This window comes from Microtus pennsylvanicus, chromosome 9, assembly GCF_037038515.1.
Source record: "Microtus pennsylvanicus isolate mMicPen1 chromosome 9, mMicPen1.hap1, whole genome shotgun sequence".
In the NCBI taxonomy this organism is placed as follows: Eukaryota; Metazoa; Chordata; class Mammalia; order Rodentia; family Cricetidae; genus Microtus; species Microtus pennsylvanicus.
The window spans coordinates 80,529,759-80,551,853 of record NC_134587.1 but is presented as its reverse complement, the minus strand read 5'-3'; the positions used below and the strand labels follow the sequence as shown (position 1 = coordinate 80,551,853).

The 22,095-nt window shown below is 37.2% G+C and overlaps 1 protein-coding gene across 2 annotated transcripts in view; it reads right to left on the bottom strand.

Moving 5' to 3' along the window:
* Positions 1–22,095, bottom strand: part of Micu3 (mitochondrial calcium uptake family member 3) — a 76,285-nt gene that overhangs the window by 40,044 nt on the left and 14,146 nt on the right. For both annotated transcript variants that reach the window (XM_075986555.1, XM_075986556.1), the window contains exons 2-3: positions 4,868–5,021; positions 1,124–1,155 (exon numbers count right to left, since the gene is read on the bottom strand). In XM_075986555.1, coding sequence (XP_075842670.1) covers positions 1,124–1,155; positions 4,868–5,021 — 186 coding nt within the window. The remainder of the gene's footprint in view (positions 1–1,123; positions 1,156–4,867; positions 5,022–22,095) is intronic.

Sequence of the window (22,095 nt, the reverse complement as noted above, 5' to 3'; positions counted from 1 at the left end):
GCAGCGCCTAAGAACCTGGCTATTTTGTAGACAGGTCCTTTAAAAGTATCACTAATGTTATCATATGAAATCCCCTAAAGTATCAGAGGAAAGACCAAGTGAAAACAGAGTGAGAAGATGGCCATAGAAAGGTTTAAAAGCCCCAGAGTAAACCACCCAAATACTCTGATCTTAAGTGTCTACTTTGCAGACCTGTGAGGTGATAAACGCAGTTGCAGCCACTAGGATGTGTACTTTATCAGGGCAGTCTAGAATCCTCAGCTAATGAGGAACGTCACTTTGCTAGCCGTCTAGCTATGACAGCAGTCCCTGTATCTTACAGTTAACTGTAAAGAGAAGTTTCTGAAGTTTCACAGGGAAACATGCATCTGCCATTATAAGCTCTGCAGAATTTCCTTTTTCTAGTTAAGGAAGTTAAAAATAGCTCAGTTAAGAGCAGGAAATCATCAGTATGTTAGAAGTCACTTCGAGGCTCTCCCTGATGTCAGTCCTACTATCTGAATATGTTAATGTTCCCCTTTCTTTTGGCAACTGTGGATGTATCCTTACATAACTATAGTGTTGTTTCCCCAGTTTTGATTTCTGCCTGAATGGAGTTATATTTTTTGAAAATTTATTAGGCCTATTACTCATGTGCTTGTTTTTTAAAACCATGATAAGCAGTCTACAGACTTCTGAACCACTTCTGTATGTAACAGATAGTTTCTCTAGGTATGAACACCAATGTGAAATAACCTAGTCATAAAGTTGATTAAGTTTAAGTTTGCTAGGTACATGTGAATGTACTGCTATAAAATTTAACCTCAGGTATGGACTTGCTGAGTAAAAGTCTATATATATATCTTCAATTCAGTAGATAATGCAACTGTTTCTAAACAAGGAACACTAATTACACTCACACATGACAATTAGCCTCTATCTTCACTAGCACATAGAAATGACAACCTTCTTTATTTACTTACATTATGAAGACTAAAAAAATACTATCATTATGTGATTTTAATTTGTAAAAACCACACACAAAAACATATAACTATCTAATCAGATAATGTGCATATGTGTTTACATGTGTGTGTATTGTGTGTGTACATGCATATCTTGTATACCAAGATCTTTAACTTACCTGTTTAGAAAGTGACTTCCACGTTTTAGCAACTAAAATAAATATAAAATAATTAGATAATATTCTATGTAATGTATATCCATATTTAGTAACCATATATAACCATAACTCAAAATCAAGCTTTTATGTTCAAAAGGCAGACGATTTTACCCTCAATATTTGAATCCAATATATGATCCTTTCATGTTATCTACTTGCTTTACTGTACCTTACAGTAAGTAAAATCAGTGTCACAGAACTTTTCCCCCCATAATTGGATTATGATTGGGCCTTTCTGGATCCACAACACAAGTTAAGCTACTTAATTTTAAATATTTTATGGCACGTGAAGGACAAATGAAGATACTTATAAAATATTCATACTGTAATTAGATGAATGAGTATTTCTGGAAATAATTCCTTGGTGAGGTCTCTCCAAGGTAGAAATGATAGTGGCAAAAAGAAGAAAAGCTAACAGGAGAGCTGGGAAAGTTCTTATCCATCTTCCTTCTGCAGTTGTTCTAGAAGTATCTTAGAGGCAGAAGTGTACTAGCTAAATAAAACATTTTCTTTATCATGTCAATGATCTTAATTTAAACAGTAAAATGCGGGTACAGATGAACAGCCCAAATAGTTGTTTTTCTTGTTCAGCTCCTACCATTGCAAATGGCTAAGAATTATCTTCAGGTTGATGGTAATTAATTCCTACAGTGTACCTGAATTAGGAAAACTGGTAGACTAATTGTGTCTACAAAGCAAGTCTGTATAATTAAAAATATATCAAATTTAAAGTTATATGGAAGACACATTGCTATATAACTCTTTTTAAGGCAATACACTAACTCATCTTGAGATCAAAGGTGAAGATATACTTTTATAAAATTTGGAAACTAATTTTTCTTGGAGATCAATTCTTTATTTCACAACAAAATCTTTCTTTTACCTAGCAGTATATGTCAATAGGTGATCAAGCCCTAAAATCACAGGAATTTGCATGTAGCCTTACCTATGCTACTGTGCACATAATTCTGCAATGACTCTTTTTAGTGAATAGAACAATGAAATAGCTTGGTAAGAGTTTAAGAAAAATCCATTGAAAGTACAAATACATGGACATGTTTTTATGCAATGCTCAGAAACTATTTATCCAATGAGGAAATTAGATTTACTCCTGAGTTTGTGTTTTATGGGATTTCCACAATAGATTATTTACAAAAAACATATTTATTCTGCAGAAAATGTACCATGTTCGATATCATTAGCTGTTAAAGAAATAAAGACTAAAGAACCAGTAAGATAAGTCTTCAAAGGGTGTTCTGACTTTCTAAATTCCTTGTTTCATAGGAAATCATCGAGTGTATAAATATAACAGGTGGAGGGAGGCATTAAATCTACAAATTAAATTGATTCTTGATGCTATAGGAAAATAATTACATATTTTAATCCTAAAAGGAGAATTTACCTTTCAGACTCTATTCTAAAGAGAAAAATAAGAAAAATTAAACAATACAAACAACAATGTGGTAGATTTTACAATTAATGTTTATTTGAGCTACAATTACTAAGTAAATACTTAAATGCAGTTTCCTATTTAATGTCATTATAAAGATGTTCAAAATCTTGATTATGAATTCAAGTGATAACAGTGATGATGACAGATCCAAAACTGGTTCTAGGCTACTAGCCACACCCAATTTAGTCTCAAAAAATTCTTCATGAGGTTATTATTATTTTCATATTAATAAAATTAGTATGGAGTGCTCAAAAATAGAGAATAAATAAACCACATTATACCATGTCAATTAAGTCAAAGGGCTATAAATCTTATCTTAGTCTTCTAATTACTATTAAAGAACCCTACTTAATTTTCAGCCTTTTTCTGCCCTACACATTTACAAGTGGCGACTGTAAACATACTACTACTCTCTTGGTTTGTTTATTCTCAAGACTTTCCTGCTAGTAAAAAAACAACTCCTACTTTTAAATTTTTTGGGGGTTAAAATCTTGCATCATCAAGTCTCTAACTTAAATTTCAATCCAGCTTCATTTCCTTTCCCTGTCAGAGCCAAGCATCTCGAACAGGTACCTGTCAGTCACTGCCTTCATTTCTTCATCTATTATTCCACTATGCAATCTAGTTTTGGTCCTAGTCAATTCCACGAAATGTCTGTTTTAAAATCATCAGCAGCCTTCATATTAATAAATCTGGAAAATACTCTGTGCTAATCTAACTTGACTTCTCAGCAGTGTTCTGCTCCCTGGACCACCCCAACCATTTTCTTTGGACTCTCTGTCTGTACCACTCTAGTTTTTGTTTTTGTTCGTTTTCCTGTGTCTCTGGACAGTGCTCTTGAGGCCTACATTCTCTAGCATTTGCACATTCATCTTTTCAAGTGTAAGAGTTCCTCAAGGATTGGCTCCCAGTCATGTAAAATAGTATAGTGTTTCTCTGGACAGTTTTATCATCTGTAACATTAACTAGTAATGATGTACAGACAGATCCCTATATTAAATCTCTTCCTGATCTCCACTGCCGAGTATTTAAAGCATCAAAAGTCAATTCATTGAGGGCTGTGATGAAACTCAACAGAAAAACACTTGCCCAGCAGATACAAAGCCCTGGATCCAATGTCCAGACTGAGGGGGAAGAAAGAATTAAAAGCTAGTCTGCACAAGTTTGATAAATTATTGAAAAAAAGTTTAATGTTTGGTTTTGCTTTGGAAGAAGAGGCCATGGTTGTTCAATTATCATATATTTTTATAAGAAATTGAAGCAAAGATTAGTCAATTTATTTGGAGTATTAATTTTAGTTATTATCTTTCAGTGAGCTAAAACTAGACAAATTCAACTTTTACATATCTGATGCATCTCAAATGCATCAGTGAAAAGTTTAATCTTCTTTTTTTTCCCTCCTCAACCTCATTCTTACAACTCAGCCATCCAGTTAACCTAGCCCAAACCCCTTCATACTGGAGTATGTTGCAATACCATCTTTGGAGATTTTGAATTTTGAAATCCTGCACCACCACTAGCAGGTTGTAACAGTGTAAAAAGAACAAAGTTGCCTGCCCTTCCCCGACCACCTGTATCTGTGAGGGGGATTTTCTTTGCACACTTCACTGAGAAGAACATAATAGAATAGGCTGGATACAAAAGGGTATGTAAAAATCTTGCTACATTTTTAAAATCAGTTACAAAGCATCTCCAGAAACTGAGCAAATGTTTGAAAAGCAGTCCTTTAGCATATGGAAAAGTTTAGCATATACTTCAGGAGGTAGGACAAATGCAGAAGACATAAAAGCAGAATTCTTAAGCAAGGATAACTTCAATGCCAGCTCTCAATTATTTTATTTATTTTGGATACAAGAAATAGTAGGTAGAACATTAATCTCTTGTAAGAATATCTAAAGTAAGGTAGTGTTTAAGTGCAATATGTAAGGGAGTGATTCAAAATTCTGAAATTTTAGAAATAATAAAGGTTTTAAAGAAATATCAGTCTGCAATCATTGCATAACAATGAATTCTGAGTTGTCGCATTGGTTTTGTGATATAGTCTAAAATATGTGTACAGTTTCATATTTTTACAAAATAGATTTTTCTCTTCAAAGTTCATTTTTATTGTCATCTATTTAACCTGACCAGAATTGCTTAGTCTCTATTGCTTTTTCACCATCTTTGAAAGTGTTTGAAAATTATCATATTATTAATATACCAAAATTGTTATAAAGGTAAAATTATGAAGGTAATTTAAAAACTCTACTTACATTTGGGCTCATCTGTTGTAACAGCCAGAATAAAATCATATGGAGTCATGAATAACTGTCCTTCACATTCTATAGATGCAAATAATCGAAACCGCCTCTCTCGAGATGTCGCATAGAGGTCCAAATCCTCAGTAACAGCTCTACCAGTAGCAACCTGCGGTTAAGAAAGCAGGAAAATATTACCTGGGTGGAGCACCACCACTTTTAAGAAGACTGATATTTTTAAACTATTAAAAGAGAATTACTCAAGTAAATGTGAAAGAGTGAAAACCGCAATCCCTTTATAAAACCCCAGTCTCTTCATAAGGATTTTTTTTACAGTAATAAAATGAATCAATGATTGAAAGTTCCTGCCACCATGTTATTAAGGGACCGAGTATTTTAAACAGTCATCCCTCAGAAGGGTTCTTAGGGTTTAGTCGGAGAGAATATTACGGACCCACTGGCATTGGGACACCAGCCTTTTCCAACTGTTTAGTATGCGTTCCATGAACTTGTCTGTCTTTTCTAGGGATAAACCAATGCCTTGAGGGTTGTTGCTTATGGCTGTGATATCATTACAGAAGCCTTAGGATGGTGATGCTTTTAGGTTTGGAGCTGAAATCATAATCTAGAACAAAGTACAGTTAGCACCAACGGTATTCTGAATTTTGAATAGGATTAGCAGGTGCATATACATCGTTATTTGGAGAGTCCTCTGCTTCCCTTAAGGCCCTTCTTTGTAGACAGACACATCAGGCTTGAAAATATTTAATAGTATCTACAAATATTACTTTGGGATAAAGTCCTAGAATTGACTTGTCAAATAGTCCCTTAGATACTAGTAAGCTGCCTTCAAAAATTTTATTTACATGATTATAAATTTTTACATGTTAAAAGCTATTTTATATTAGACATAAATCTTATTTAGAATGAGAAGATTACCTGTCTCTACTTTTATCTGTGAAATTATAACAAAAACTATGTACAAACTATTAAAAATCATCTAGGTACCTAATACACTAGGACAATTTATGAAAAGAACCTAAAAGAGTTTTCTACAAGAAGATTACATTTTTAAATTCAAATTATACTCTATTAAATGAAAACCCAGATTAACCTTTTCCATCATTTTCAAGTCTGTTTTCTGAAAACATGAAAGCAGTCAAGTCTTTACTAAAATGTTTCATACCCCAGTCCCCCAGTCACACCAAGGACTGTGCATGTGTTACTAGGTCTTGACAGCCCTCTTCCCTCCTTTTTAAATAGGTATATAAGAAATGGAGCATATGATATCTGTCCTGAAGGAATCCATATGAAAGAACACAGCACTAGTTAGAAGGAAAAAGGAGACAAACATGGAGACAGAGAGTCAGTCAAATGAAAATAAATAGAAGAAAAAATGCATTGCAAGTGGTTGCTAAAATGAAGGCCTGGCAGGGGCTCCAGAGAGCTGGCTCAGTGGTTAAGAGCACATAGTGATTCAGCACATACTCTTCTTGTAGATGTCCTGGGCTGGTTAGCTGAGACTCAGCCTGATGGCTCACATCCTTATGACTACTACGTAAAACCCTGGGGTTGTATTCTTAGCCAATCACCCAACTTCCACCAAACCCAAAGCTAAGAATGCCATTGAAGAAGGGTCAGAGGAACAGGGGCTCATCTAGGAAACAGGGACTGGCCCCTTTAAGAAAAGCTGCTCCTTGCTCTGGGTCTTACCCCAACACCAGAGAGGGAGGCAGGAGCCTGTCAAAACTCTGACCCACAGCTCACACTACAATCAACACAGAGTGTCTTGGGCATCTCAGTATTTTGACTGCAGAGGATGAGGGCATTCACTACCAGATGGGACACAGCTCATCAAGCTGCTTCAGTTTCCTGGTCTCTCTGCCCGACATGGGTCCAGCTGCGGGCATGGGGTGACATCAGTTTCTGTGAGTCACATAGGGGCTAGGTTAAAGGTATGCTGTAACATTCCTGTAAGAAGAGTACCTGTCTATATTCGAGAATACAGAGGGCTGGCCAATAAGCAGGCCACCCAAGGCCACTGCTTTCTAGAGTCAAAGGTGTTTTGACACATCCCTGTCTTCCTCTTGGGACCTCACTGGGCACACTTCTGACATTCAGCTGCAGTGACATTTCATTTGTATTTTAATAAATAAAGCTTGCCTGAAGATCATCAGAAAAGTAAAACAGCCACATTGGTCAGTCTTACAGGTAGTGATGACACACACCTTTAATCCCAGTAGCCACAATGACATGCACCTTTAATCCCAGTAGCCACAATGACATGCACCTTTAATCCCAGTAGCCACAATGACATGTACCTTTAATCCCAGTAGCCACAATGACATGTACCTTTAATCCCAGTAGCCACAATGACATGTACCTTTAATCCCAGTAGCCACAATGACATGCACCTTTAATCCCAGTAGCCACAATGACATGCACCTTTAATCCCAGTAGCCACAATGACATGTACCTTTAATCCCAGTAGCCACAAACATGCACCTTTAATCCCAGTAGCCACAATGACATGCACCTTTAATCCCAGTAGCCACAATGACATGTACCTTTAATCCCAGTAGCCACAATGACATGCACCTTTAATCCCAGTAGCCACAATGACATGCACCTTTAATCCCAGTAGCCACAAACATGCACCTTTAATCCCAGTAGCCACAAACATGCACCTTTAATCCCAGTAGACACAACGACATGCACCTTTAATCCCAGTAGCCACAATGACATGTACCTTTAATCCCAGTAGCCACAAACATGCACCTTTAATCCCAGTAGCCACAAACATGCACCTTTAATCCCAGTAGCCACAAACATGCACCTTTAATCCCAGTAGACACAACGACATGTACCTTTAATCCCAGTAGCCACAAACATGCACCTTTAATCCCAGTAGACACAATGACATGCACCTTTAATCCCAGTAGCCACAAACATGCACCTTTAATCCCAGTAGCCACAATGACATGTACCTTTAATCCCAGTAGCCACAATGACATGCACCTTTAATCCCAGTAGCCACAATGACATGCACCTTTAATCCCAGTAGCCACAATGACATGTACCTTTAATCCCAGTAGCCACAAACATGCACCTTTAATCCCAGTAGACACAACGACATGCACCTTTAATCCCAGTAGCCGTATTAGCTTGCCACAGAAACCAGACAGTAGTGGTGCACGCCCTTAAACCCAGAACTAGAGGATTATAAAATGGAAGAAGATAGTTCTCAATCAGTCTTATTTTGAGATTCCTGGAGGCAGAATCACAATTTTCAGACTGAGGTAAGAGCCAGTGCCTGTGTGCTTTGCTATTTGTGGTCTTCAGGTTGAACCCTATTATCATGCTACATTCAGTTGTTCAACTACTTCTAGCTGCAAAATGAGCTGTGCTGGCAGCTACATCTCTGATCCACACTAATCATAGATGGCTTTGAACAGCTTCCTGAGAGCTACAGATTATCAGTCTTCAAAAGTAATAATGGTAGCTAAACCGTGGTGGCACATGCCTTTAATCCCAGCACCCAGAAGTCAGAAGCAGGCAGATCTTTGTGAGTTTGAGGCCAGCCTGGTCTATAAGAGCTAGTTCCAGGACAGGCTCCCAAGTTACAGAGAAACTCTATCTTGAACCAACAAGAACAACAACAACACACACACACACACAAAAAAAAAAACAAAAACAAAATGTAGTAATGGTAATGGCAGGGTTAACTGTTTCAATAAAAAGACTTCTGGGATTTTTCATCTTAATTATTTTAATAGAGGGAAGATTCTAGTTTTTAATGTCTCATAAGCAGAAATATACTAACACAAATCTGGTTTAAGTATTCAAGTTGGAAACAATTCTTTAGACATTTTTCTAACAGATTAAAACATAAATCTGCATATTTAGATTTTATTTTATAGTGAACGTGTGTGTGTGTGTGAATGTGTAGGTGTGTTTGTGTGTGTGAGTGTGCATGCACATGAGGTCAGAAGACAAGTTTTGTGGAGTGGCTCTCTCTTACCCTTATGTAGGTCCAGGGATGAACCTCAGGTGTGGCAGCAAGCACCTTTAGCCACTGAGCCACCTAGCTGGCCCCACATATTTATATTTTAAAAGTGGTTTCTATATATGTAAAAAATGTTAAATACAGTGTTATCAGGTATATAAAACTACAGTTGATTATGTAAATCAATTTTTCCCTACTGCAAAAGTTTTTCCTTATGTAATACTTTTCAAAAGGAATTTATAAAATTCAAAAGCAACAAGAACAATTGGACAATGTTTATATATCAGGAAATTCTAAAGAAGGAAAATTTAGATTTTAAAATTTCAACAACTATTGGGTGCTCAGACATAGGGAAAGCAGTTAGTTGTTGGACAAAAGGACAAATATAGATATTACTTGGAAGGGGTTGAAAGTTGGCAGGATACAGAAGCAGCTTCACAGAGGGTCTGAGAAGCAGTCAAGAGAATGGAAAACCAGAATAGGGGAGCCGGGAAAGATGTAGCATATGGCTCAATTGGCATAGTCCCCAGCCAAGTATAAGACCAAGCTCTGGATCTCAGCCAGGACACAGGTGATACTCAGAGGTTCAAGTCGCATGCACACTGCTGCAGTCCACGCTTCAGAGATGAGCGAATCAGAGGAGAGCAGCTTGGATCAGGAACAAGTATTTTAGTCCTTGGAAAATTAGCATAAAGTCACTGGGGTACAAGGTGAGAATTCAGGAACTTTCTTTAGATAAAACCCTGGGACCAAGTCCCAGGGATCAGTTCCATCAATGTTTAAATGGGCTCAAGAACAACTAACTCACTCCTTATATATTTCTATAGGTCTTGGTGTTTGACGTGAAGTTGGAACTACAGGTGCACAGTCAGGTGAACTTCACAAGAGGAGACTACAGTAACTAGTCCAGCTGACAGTTAATTTACCTTCATTAAAAAATCATCTCCTTTCTCAGTGATAAGGGCCCCTTTCAGTTAATCACTTCTCTATTTTGTTAATAAGTTTCAATTTCTCAAATACAATAATCAGTCCAACTATGACAGAAGAGAGTTCATTTCTTTATTTTCTATGGATCCAGGAAAAATATTCTAGGACTAGGGTTGGATGTGGGCTCAAATAATTGTGCTTCATGCAGCAATTCATAGACCCAGTGTAATGGTGACTGCCATAATCCATCAAAAAGAGGGTGAAAAGATGGAAAGAAGTTCATGTGGGAAGTACTTAGGGTCAGGACTAGGACAGGCATGATCTGCCTCTGCTTACACGGGCAGTCACTTGGCCACACGGTGTGAGAGATGCTGGCAAGTGAGGAGCGATCTATCCGTTAACTACTATGGAGGAAGAGACGAGACCAAGGTTAACAGTTTACACTCTGTCACACCACGTTTGGAACACCAAGTACTCATGTGTCAGAACACAGTCCAAGAATGGGGTCATATGAGGAGGATTCTGAGTACTTGTGAGAAAACTCCAAGAAAACAAGACAAGAAACTTGTGACCTCGGTTTTCTTCAAAACATGGAACTGTTCTTGGACTGAGCCTTCATGCCCCTCCCAGGTGTAGTGGATAGCAGTGAGCTTACTTCAGTCTACTACTCATTACAGCTGCCTACCGTTATCTGTTTATATGCCTCCAAAGAAAAAACATGGTTTTGCCACGTGCAGCTTGTCCTTGCAATTTTACACTTTACTCGGAGACTCGCCTTAGCCTTCAGAGTATAAACTGCCTAATGTATTGTTCTGAATAAAGTCAGCTATAGTGTGAGATTTTAGTCCATCTCATTTTTTAGATCTCTGCTCTCCCAGGTTTATGCCACAAACTAGAAGGGTAAACATTCATGTGCTAAAAAGGATGAGAGAGAAAAACACAAACACTATGTATGTAAGAGGGATTTAAACTAACAATAAATAATCCAAAACTGAGGTATTAAAAGGCTCATGGCAGGAAACATCTAAGCTGTCTTCATCAGTTTGCAGGGACACAAAGCTGCTGTGGCTCACTCAGGCTGACAGCCTATGTACACATTAATGGCCACGCAGGCTGTGTCTCTCCGAAGTCTTCAACACAGCCACCATCGACTTGTAATTTAATGTTTGTACTTGCTTTTCTTCTAGCTGTGTATTCCCAAATTTGTCAAAATGCTTCTGTACCTCTTCCCCTCCCCCCAAACACTGCCCTATGATTAAGAAGCGTTTTGATCTGGTTCTCTGACCCTGGATATTGAGATACTCATATTTTGTTCTGTTTTTCACTCATATGAGATGGACATATTTTTTGCTCTTTTTCCAAATATCCCACGTCTGTATCTAGAGAACGCTGAGCAGTAGTTGCTCTATAGTTTATAAAAACATAACTTCAACTAAGTATAGCTGAGAAGATTATGATGTTCCTATTTTACTCTCCAATTAGAAATTGAAATATTCCTAAACTAAATCTAGTGACAAGTTCCTATAATTAAAATATCAACCAAAATAACTAGATCTCTAACTCTAAAATTCTGAAAGTTAAACTTCTTTCATCATTGTTAGCAAACCTCACTCTGAAAATAAAGTACCAAATTCCCAAATAACGAAATAACACATGAATAATTTTGACAAATATTAACAATTAAATGTGATACAACTAGAATTTTGTGGCTTGAAATTGAAATATTCTAACAAGACTTTGAAAAAATCTTATAGCACTATTTTTTTTAACAAAAAAGGAAAATACAGACACCATGCACTTATGGGAAGGCACTGCCATAGGACTTTAAAATTCTTTGCAGTTTTGGAATATGGTCTGATGAAGTCCAGGCCCTCTGTGCAGCTAGGAATGATAATGACTTTCTGACACCCGTTTCCACTCCCAAGTTGAGATTACAGACAAGCACCACCACATCTGATTTCACGTGATGCTTGGATTTGAACCCAGAGCCTCATGCATGATGGGCAAGTGCTTTACCAGTTTGGCTCCTCAGACCAAAGGATTTTTGCATGTAGTGAATTTTGATAATGAGCTGGAAAATTTTCACAGTAGATGTTTTAAAACACCTGTTTCAAACTACCCAAGCACAGACCTCAAAGCTGGCTTGATTCTTCTGTACTCACAGGGCCACAGGGTAGAAGATAAAACCATAGACTTCTAGAGTTCACAGAAAATTTAGACCTGTCTTTTATTATTATTCCATCTAAGAAATTACATGTTACACTTTCTAGAAAATTAGAACAGTTGAAATTCTTTTTTCACATTAGTGAGGAATGATTGGGAAATCTTATCTCTACAAAAATCTATCATTTCTTCACTATTAAGAATCGGTGAGCTTCACTTCAGGATCTAATCTCAGGTTTCCTACTCATAAAAAACAGAGAAATTCGGGGCTGAGTAGAGAGCTCATCAGAATATTTCTTTTACAGTAATAAAGACCTGATATCAAATCCCCTACACCCATATAAAAGCTGGATGTGGGTGCATGGACTCCTATAACTCCAGAACTGGGGGTGGGAGCAACTACTGCGGCTGAACAGCCACCCAGCTAGTGCCAGGGTCAGTGAGAGACATTTGACAAGGGATAAGGTAGTTATCAGGACACCCAGCTGATGGCTTCTCCTGGCCACAGGTACACACAGCAAGTGCATCTGTTTACTCATGCACACATATCATGTGAGTGTGCTTGCACATGTGCACATATATAATTTAGTAATAAAAATTAGTAAACATTTCCAGTTTACTGTGTGGATCCTCTAAATTCAAGCTGACAGAACTAAGATGAACTTAAAGCAGAGATTTTTAAAAGTTCTATTTTTAATTACCGTGCTTTCCAAAAGAAACAAAAATAATGTGTCAATGCAATTATGATCCTGGAATTTCCCAGTGCAAACCTTTGCAAACAATATTTAGACGTTACTTATTACTGGAGTTTAACTAGGGCCTCGAGGCAACAGAGTACATCATTATCCTTCCTATGAATAACAGAAAGCAAAGGTTCACTGCCAAGACACAGTCTCGTGTTACTTCGGGTCAGCAATGTGAAAATTTACTCTGTGGTAAGGCCTAGTTTTCCCAGGGAGGCAAGATTAAATGCCAGATAAGGGATTTACTACTAGACAATTAGAGAAATTAATGCCTACAAGCTGATAATACCATAAAAAGGTAATTTGAAACAATTACCTCAACAGTGTACATTGCATTTCTTTTTAGCAATCAAGAAACAGAGAAATGAGAATGAAGAATAGCAGGAAAAGTAAATATCATTTGTATTAACCAGATAATTTAGAATAAACATCATTACTAATTTCCTTTAAAATACATTTGCTTTAATTAAATCAAATAATACTAAATTTTAATGTATTCAATTATACATAGGAAATTGAATACCTGGTAATAGGTCCTATCTGATGCTGGCAACTGTACCAACAATTTTCATAAAACATTAAAGACCAAGTAACTTTTTACATTTACATTTAGCAATCTGTTGGGCAAGAATCTTATGGGCCATATTTATGATTTTCTTCAAGTAGCTACAAAAGCTGTTCATGGTAGTATTATGTTAACTTTCTCATATGGCTTGAGGCTTATTTAAGAGTCTAAGAAGATAAAAGAGGTAGCACTTTCTTAGCTTGCTGGGTGGTCTAAAGGTTAAACATCAAATTCCCGGGGCGGGAAAATCCCAAGGTACTCAAGGTAAAATGTTTTGATGCTTAAAAAAATAAGTCTATATGGAAAAACACAGCTGAAGACAAGCCAGTAGTATATTCCTGGCTGAGATCAGATAAGAATAAAGGTGTTAATAAGAACAGACCATTTATGAGAGGTTGTTTTGTTTTGTTTTAGGTGCGTGGGTGTTTTGTCTATGCACCACTTGCATTTCTGATGCCAATGAATGCCAGAAGAGGGCATCAGATACTCTGGAACTGGAGTTATAGATGGCTGTGAGTCTCCACATGGGTGCCAAGAATCAACCCTGGTTCTCTGAAAGCAGCCATTGCTCTTAACTGACAAGCCATCTCACGGGATCCACGTTTTATGTTTCTATGTGAATTGATGCAATAGCTTATTCTTTATAGATTTGTCAAGTACATTTCTTAATAACTGATAAGCTATAAATGAGGACATTCCTAAGAAGGCAGTGCAAAACCACGAACTACTGCTTGAAGCTTCTGTCTTCTTGTTTATTGAATACCTTATTCCTCTAATACCTCCCTCTACTGAATACTTCCCTTTGAGTATGCCCACTGCACTACCTCCACCTTAGAAAGCCTCTGTCTTACTTTCCCATTTAGCTAGCTCTCTTCTCCTCCCTTCTACTTCTTTCCTACTTTTCCAGCAGGGCTACTGGAGAAAGCAGTCTACATTTCCTGTCTCAGATTTCTTCTCATTTTCCTTTGAACTTAAGCAGGCTCGACTCTCTTCCTCCACTAAAACTATTTGTCAAGGTTGTCAATGACTTCCTTGTTGCTTAATCCATAGGTCAACTCTCAGTTTTCATCTTACACCATTTAGCACAGTTGGTAACTCCCTTGAAAAATTTTTTGTCAATTTCCCAAACCTGCTATTCTTCTGCTATTCCTGTCCAACTGGCAGCCTTTTTGGTTCCTTTCTTTAATTAAAATTTTCTTTTTATATGCATGAGTGTTTGCCTGCATGCATGTTTGCTCACCATGCTGTGTTTAATGTTCAGGTGCCACACTTGTAAGAAAACTCCATGATACCAACACAAAAGTCTTGTGAATTCAGTTTCTTCAACAACAATGAATTCCTTTTTAAAAAATGGTACAGTTAATCTTTTCAAATTACATACATTTACTTATTGAACATGTGGTGTACGTGAGTGCCTGGCATACTGTGGAAGGAAGCTGGCGGACTACATGGGGAGTTGTTCTTGGCTGGGCTTTCATGCCCCTCCCGGGTGTAGCAGATAGGAGTAAGTTTACCTTAGATTATTCAATACAACTGACTGTTGTTATTTGTTTATAAGCTTCTACGGAGGCATATGCTTGCCTGGCAATGGCTTGTCATTGAGACTGTACACTTTGTCGTGTGATTCCTCTTAACCCTCAGAGCACAAATTGTCTGATGCTTTTAATAAAATTGGTTATTGCATCAGACTGTAGACCTCCTCATTTATCAGCTCCACGGTCTCACCACCTCTAGGGCGGTGACACCCAAGGCGGCAAAAAAAGGGTGTAAGATCCTCTAGAACTGGAATTATACAATAAACAAATTGTGAGTACAAGGAATCAAACCCTGGTCCTCTTCAACAACAAAAAATGCTCTTAACCACTGAGCCATCTCTCTTAGTTTCCCATTTGGGGTACTTTCAATTTACACCATGCCCTAAAATTGGCCCTTAATCTTTTTTTTTCTTTTTATCTATAGTTATTCCCCATTCTCTCATTTATCACACAGGCAACAGCAGTTATTTAGTTTCTTGGGTTTCCCAGTGCCTAGAGGAATTTCTGACTTCTAATAGGTTCTCACACGTGTGCTGCTGAGTGAGTGCATGACTGCAGCTGCACAGCTCACGGTAACTGTTAGATGGAGACTCTAACAGTTACATCGCTCATGCTCACCCTGGGCTCTACCACTGAGCATGCGTGAGATCCTGGGTCTGATCCTCAGCACCTTGAAAAAGGAAAATCAAACAAACAAATTGCAATAATTTGCTATTTTGTTACAATTTGAATGTTAAATGTTCCCCCAAGAGATTCATGTGTTTGAATCCTTGGTCCTCACTTGGTGACAGTCTGGAAATGTGTGGAACTGTTAGGGCATGGGGCCTAGCTGGAGAAAGTGTGTCACTGTAAAGCCAGGCTCATGCCACTAATCTGAGGCTGTAAAACCTTTGGGAAATGGACCAGATGGAATAGATCACCTAGGGTAGAAGGGGGCGAGTCTTAAGGTCACTGCTCTTTCAGGTTTCCTGTCTTTCTGCTTCCCAAGTGCTAAAGGATGATAAACCAACTGCACCCGTTCCTGTCAGAGCTCTCAGCGGCCATGCCTTCCCCACCATGATAATGGACTGTATAATCTTCATCTCCCTTTAGTAGCTTCTTGTCAGGTACTTGGTCATATCAGTGAGAAAATTAACAAATACATATCTATTAAAAATACATTAGTAAAACATAGATGCAGAAGTGATAGTGTAAAACATAACCATGTGTCCTTCTAGAATGGGACATTTCTTTTTAATGATTTATCTTTAATTTTCAGATACACATATTACAGACTGTTTGACATAAAGTTTCATCATATAGCCCTTGATGATATGGAACTTGCTATATAGACAAGGTTGGCCTCAAATTTATCAAGATCCTTGGTAAGATATCTAATTATTATAGATTACTCAATTTTGTGTATAGGAAATAAATTGAAAACTGAAAACAGAATGTTCAACTTTCAAACCACTAGAAAGACAAAAATAAAAAAAAATGGATTCAATCTATGCCAAGGGATACAAGCAAAGAAAGATATTCATAAAACAGCAAAAACAATGCAAACATGTTTCCAATCACAACAAATAGATCCAATCTAATGACAAAAGACACAACAGGAACATATATTCATAAAACAACAAAAGGAAACACAAACATGTTCCTAGTCACAATAAATATGATAGTGCTAAAATGCCTCATTAAAAAAATAACCTCTTGGGATTAGTGGGTTTGCTCATTAGTACAGTGAAGGTTTATTATGCACAGGATACCCAGCACACACAAATACAGAAAGAGAAACTATCATATAGCGCTTTTCAACACTCCATATAAATGTTCCTTAGAACTTTCACAGTTAAACACTATTGATAATATCTGAAAATACATGAAATTAAAGGCTAGAAGTATTAAATGGGACAATGAAAAACTCATAACTAACCATGAAATAAGTAGCTATAGATCACTGAGTAACTGCTAGAGAAAAGTATTATGAATTAAATGAATCAGAGTTGAGTCTTTGATAAATCTCAGTTAAAATGGAAAAAAAACCACATGAGAAAATCTGAGTAACAGAACATGTATGGTGATTATTAATATTATTTCTAATAAATAGGCTATATAAACTAACCATTTATCCACTCTTCACAAAATCATCAACAACATAAAAATGTGGACGTTATCAGTCTGGGAAATAATATATAAAAACTTCATAAAAAAGAAGTATTAAGAATTAAAGTAGAAAGTTGATTTCTGTATGACATGAAGATTTTAAAAATATCACAATGATTTTCAACAAGAAGCTAAGCTTACTGAAAATAAAAATAAATCACCCATGTTACTTGGGAAAAAAATGTGGAAGTTATATCAGTTTATAGTAGATACTTGCACATAAAGATAGGGGTATGTATTCATAGTAAAATTACCTGCATGAAAATGATAAAATCAAACTCAGAACACAAGAACAGGTGAAAGAACACAAGAATAGATAATTTCTAGAAAAGAAACTTTAAAAAGTTCTCTACCACAAGCTGGTCATGATGGCCCATGCCTTTAGTCACAACACTCAGGAGGTTGAGGCAGGTGGATCTCTGTGAGTTCAAGGCCAGCCTGGCCTATATATAAAATTCAGGCCAACTAAGGATACACAGAGGAACCTTGTCCTAAAATAAAAATGTCTCTACTTCACTAATCAGGAAAACAGAAAATAGATTATACAAGCAATCAGTGGACAATATTAAGTGAAGGTGGAATATGGAAGCCTATTACTAATTGCATATGAAGTGTATCTTGGTAAAACCAATTTAGACAAGAATATGGACAATGAAATTGATACAGTGGATTTAGGGGTGATAAAAAACAGTGGGGAAAATAGTTAAAGAAAATTTTGTCTTAAATTTTCTTGTTTATAGATATATATGATTACATGTAGATAAAATAAATTTTAAAATGGTGTATTTTCTTTTTAAAAAGATTTGTAACTTTCGTTGAATTTGTTCTTGACAATTTCAGACATTAGGCCATGTTGATTACTTTAACTGTCTCCCTCTCAAACCTCCTAGCCACTCCACTAAGCCCTCTCCTCTCAAAACTCCCTTTCAAACACCTTCTCCTTCTGAGACCCACTGACTTTAACCAGAATCACCTGCATGATCATGGGTTTAGAGCCTAGTGGACACCTCAGTGAATATGTTAACTAAAGATGCTGACTGCCCCTACCATAAAATCCTTCTATAAGAAATATTCACTTCATCTGGGAAGGGTGGCCCATGGGCCCTTCTTAATATACGACTGATTGCCTGCTGGCGGACACAGTATTGTGTAGGTTCACTGTAGACATCCACAGTTGCTGTGAGGCTATGACTACATTGGCTTTGCCATTCCCAAAAGTTAATATTCACAGCCTTTCTCCCTATCTTCTGGCTCTTACATTCTTTCTGTGTCTCTTCTGCAATGATTCCTAGCCTTAGAGGTGGTGGTGTAAATGTCCTGTTTTTCGACTAAGCACTCAACTGTTACTTGAGAATAGTGTGTTATCTTTTATAAAAATATATATTTGAGATTTTAATTACATTAGTATATTATCTTTTCACAAGCAAATAGAAAATGTATTAGTCTAATCTTGAAAAGAATTAACAATAGTCTATAGAGGCTGTCACCAGGGTCATAGAGACAGCAAACGAAGTTAGGACTAGATGTCAGTTGTTTTGACACCCAATCCAGTATTCGTTCCTATTACACAACTTGGTATATTGGAATAAAAGTACACTGCTTTTGCAATCTTTCAGGCTTATGTTCAAATGTCAGCTTCACCACTTTCTATTTAGGTAACCTTGGGAAAAAACTATCTTGCTGAACTTTAGCTTTAAAAGAGATAAATACTAAGCCTACAAATTTTAAAGACAAAGCAAAAATTAGTGAGAATACTTTCTCTGGTAATCAAGATCTTATTTGGCTGACTCTTGAAATAGTCTAAATGCTCAGCTTCATGTCACAGGTTTAAACTAAGTCTCTCTCTGTTGCTGTAGGTTGGATGCTCACTACATTTGTCCATGGGGATAAAATTATTCCAGCTGCCTGCATTTCATTGAGCATCTCACCTGCCCTACATTTTATCACTTTTCTCCCAGCCTCACTCACTTCCAAACACCTAGCACATACAATGTGCAGATACTCTTTACTTCTTGAGTCACAGCTAGATTTCAAGGCAAAATCTTTAGCTATGCACTCAATCACGGCCAGACAGGCCTGGCTGTACAATGCCTCTGCTGCGGCTTCAAGATGAAGGTCCCCATTAGGCTTCTGCGTTGAAAGCCTGCTCTCCAGCTGGCAGCACCATTCTCAGACGTGACGAGAACTGTAGAAGGTGGGGCCTAAATCAGGAAGTCAGTCACTGGGGGAGTGTTCTGGTAGTGTTGTGTCTTATTCCCAGACCTTTTCTCTCATCTCACTGCTTCCTTTCTGCCCCGACATGAGCTTCATGCTTCTGTAGCCATGGTGTTCTGTTTATGGTGGGTCCTAAATAAAGGAGTAAGGGCTATATACTAAAATCTGTGAAACCTCGAGCCAAAATGAATCTTTTAAGTCAGTTTTATAGATACTTTGGTATACAGGCTCTAAGACAGTTTTTCTAGGAGGCATTTAAAAGACAGGAACACAAATATAACATCAGTGTTTACACCGTTTTCCCCCAAGTAAATTACCCTGAATTTACCAACTATATTACTCAACCTGAGCTGCCAAAACCAGTCAGCACAAACAGCAGACATTCATTTCTAATGGTTTGGGAGGTGGAATATCTGTTTGATTGTAAGGGTCCTCTTACTGGTTTGCAAATACCCACTTTCTGTGTCCTCTCTGAAGAGGTGATGATGCTATCTCCGTGTCATCATTTAACCTTGATAATTCCTGAGCAGCCCAATCTCTGTCACAGCCACATAGGTCAGAGCTTCAAGATGATCTGTGGAGGCCACCAACGTTCAGTGCATACTGCCAATCAGAGAGCAACTCCTCTGCCCCTTTCTCTACACTCACACAAACTTTAAAGATGTTCCAGCAGGCCAGTCTTAGCAAGTGGGCATGTTACTCTGCGAATGTTATAGATCACCTGAAAACAAACAAGATAGTTCTTAAGATCACACCCAGAATCCTTGGCCACGTGGTCCCAGTCAGTGGAACAGCCTGCTTCTTTGACCTATGTCAAGGTTAACTAACCAACAACCTCCCTTGAAACTCCCGCAGCCCCAGGCTTTGGGAAATCCACAGGACTGCACTGAACAAATGGCACCCTACTGGTAGGATTTCACACGGTCAGCCCAAGCAAGCCAGTCTCTGTTAGCCTTGGCCCAGCACCTAGAGATTCTGTGACTACTCAAATTCTGACCTAGGCAGAAGGTTTCCTCCCAAGTCTGCTTATTCCTGGGGTATTCTTTCAAATTGTAATCTCTTCTTCATAGCTCATCCCTCACAGAGATGATTTTGTATAATATTACAACAGTTGCCACATACCATTAGACATTTGTTAAAAACCACAAATGTGTAACACTAAGAGTGGAATTTTAATGTGTATATATTTATATCTATCAATACTAGGGAGTAATAGTTTGTAAATATAAGTCTATCTGTATCAAACATATCATGCTGCCAGATACTGGTAGTAGGAGAAACTGCATATGTAGGTATATGAAAAATCTTTACTTTCTGCTACATTTTGTTGTGAATTTAAATCTGTTTTTAAAATGGCCTGTTATTTTGCTTTGTTTTTGAAAGAAGATTATTGCTCTTAAAAACTACAGTACACTTAGGGAGCATATATTTCTGAATAAAAATGTAAAAATATCAAAATATTCATTTTTAGTTCTGAAAGATAAATATACTACTTCTTAACTCTTAAGTTTGGAAAAATTATATAAAAGCATATAAAAATACATGAACGAAAAAGGTATAAAAATTTAAAATAATGTTCATTTTTTTCATTACAGAACTCATTGAAAACAATGTTTATTGTTTTTATTTTATACACTAGGGATTGGATGCATGGTCTCGGACATGTTATACATATGTTTATATATGTGATATATAATTTGTTCATTAAAATTCATATATTTAAATTTTGCTAGTTCTTAAAATAAGGGCTTTAAAGTTAAGTTATATACCTTAACTCATTTGAGCAACATTTTATCACAATTATCTAATTTTGTTCCTTATGTCTTTATTGAAAAAGCTTTTTCTGTACAATATATTCTCATAGTGGCTTCCCCTCCCCCACCTCCTCCCAGATCCTTGCCATCTCCTGACCCATCCTATTCCACGCCTCCCTTCTTTTCTCTTTCTTGAGAATACGAGCAATCAGGTTAACAAACAAAAAAATCCCACTAAATCAAATTTTTTAAAAAGAAAAAAACCAAGAAACATAGAGAGAGAGAGAGAGAGAGAGAGAGAGAGAGAGAGAGAGGGAGAGAGAGAGAGAGCGCTTTGTGGTAAATGGAAATGATTACAGAGAAATCTTTTTTTCCCCCCGAAGACAGGATTTCTCTCTGTAACAGCTCTGTGCTGGAACTCACTTTTACAGACCAGACTGGTCTCGAACCCACAGAGATCCGCCTGCCTCTGCATCCCGAGTGCTAGAATTAAAGGCATGCACTGCCACCATCCAGTTAGAGTCACAGTTTTAAAGTAATGACTGAAACACAACTCTAATTTAGTTCTTAGCACATACTAAACTACGCACCCAGCCCTTTTCTTATGACAGGATCTTACTGTCTAAACCTGTCTCACATTTACAGTCCTTGCCTCAACCTCCCAAGCAGCTGGCTATACCACTGTTTAGAGCTTGAATAAGTTCTAAACCACAGATGATTTAGTCTTGGCAGTCTATTTCTATCCATCCTACTGATGCTTTTGTTTTGTTTATCTAAGGGTTATTTAAATGTAATAGCAATGAAAGCCAAAGAGAAATGATCTGGGACCAAGTTTATAAAACCAATAATTAAGTTTATAAAAACTGATTTGAATGACAGTTTGTAAAGAGTTTTCTGTATAACTCAGGATGGTTTTGACCTAACCATGCTGTGGTCTCAGGCTCCCAGGTGCTGAGATTATAGGCATGTATAGCCACACCCAGCTAAAACAGATATTAAACTAAGAGTTACAGGGAATTGTGGGATGAAAATAAAATTGAAAAAACCACCAACCAAATAAGATGCTACTTAGCACTAAAGATCTTTATAGGTAAAATGGACTTCATGGATCCTAATCCCATGATACTTCTGAAGGGATGAAACGATCTCCCTGAAAGGTTAAACGGTTTAATCATTGTCAAAGAGACA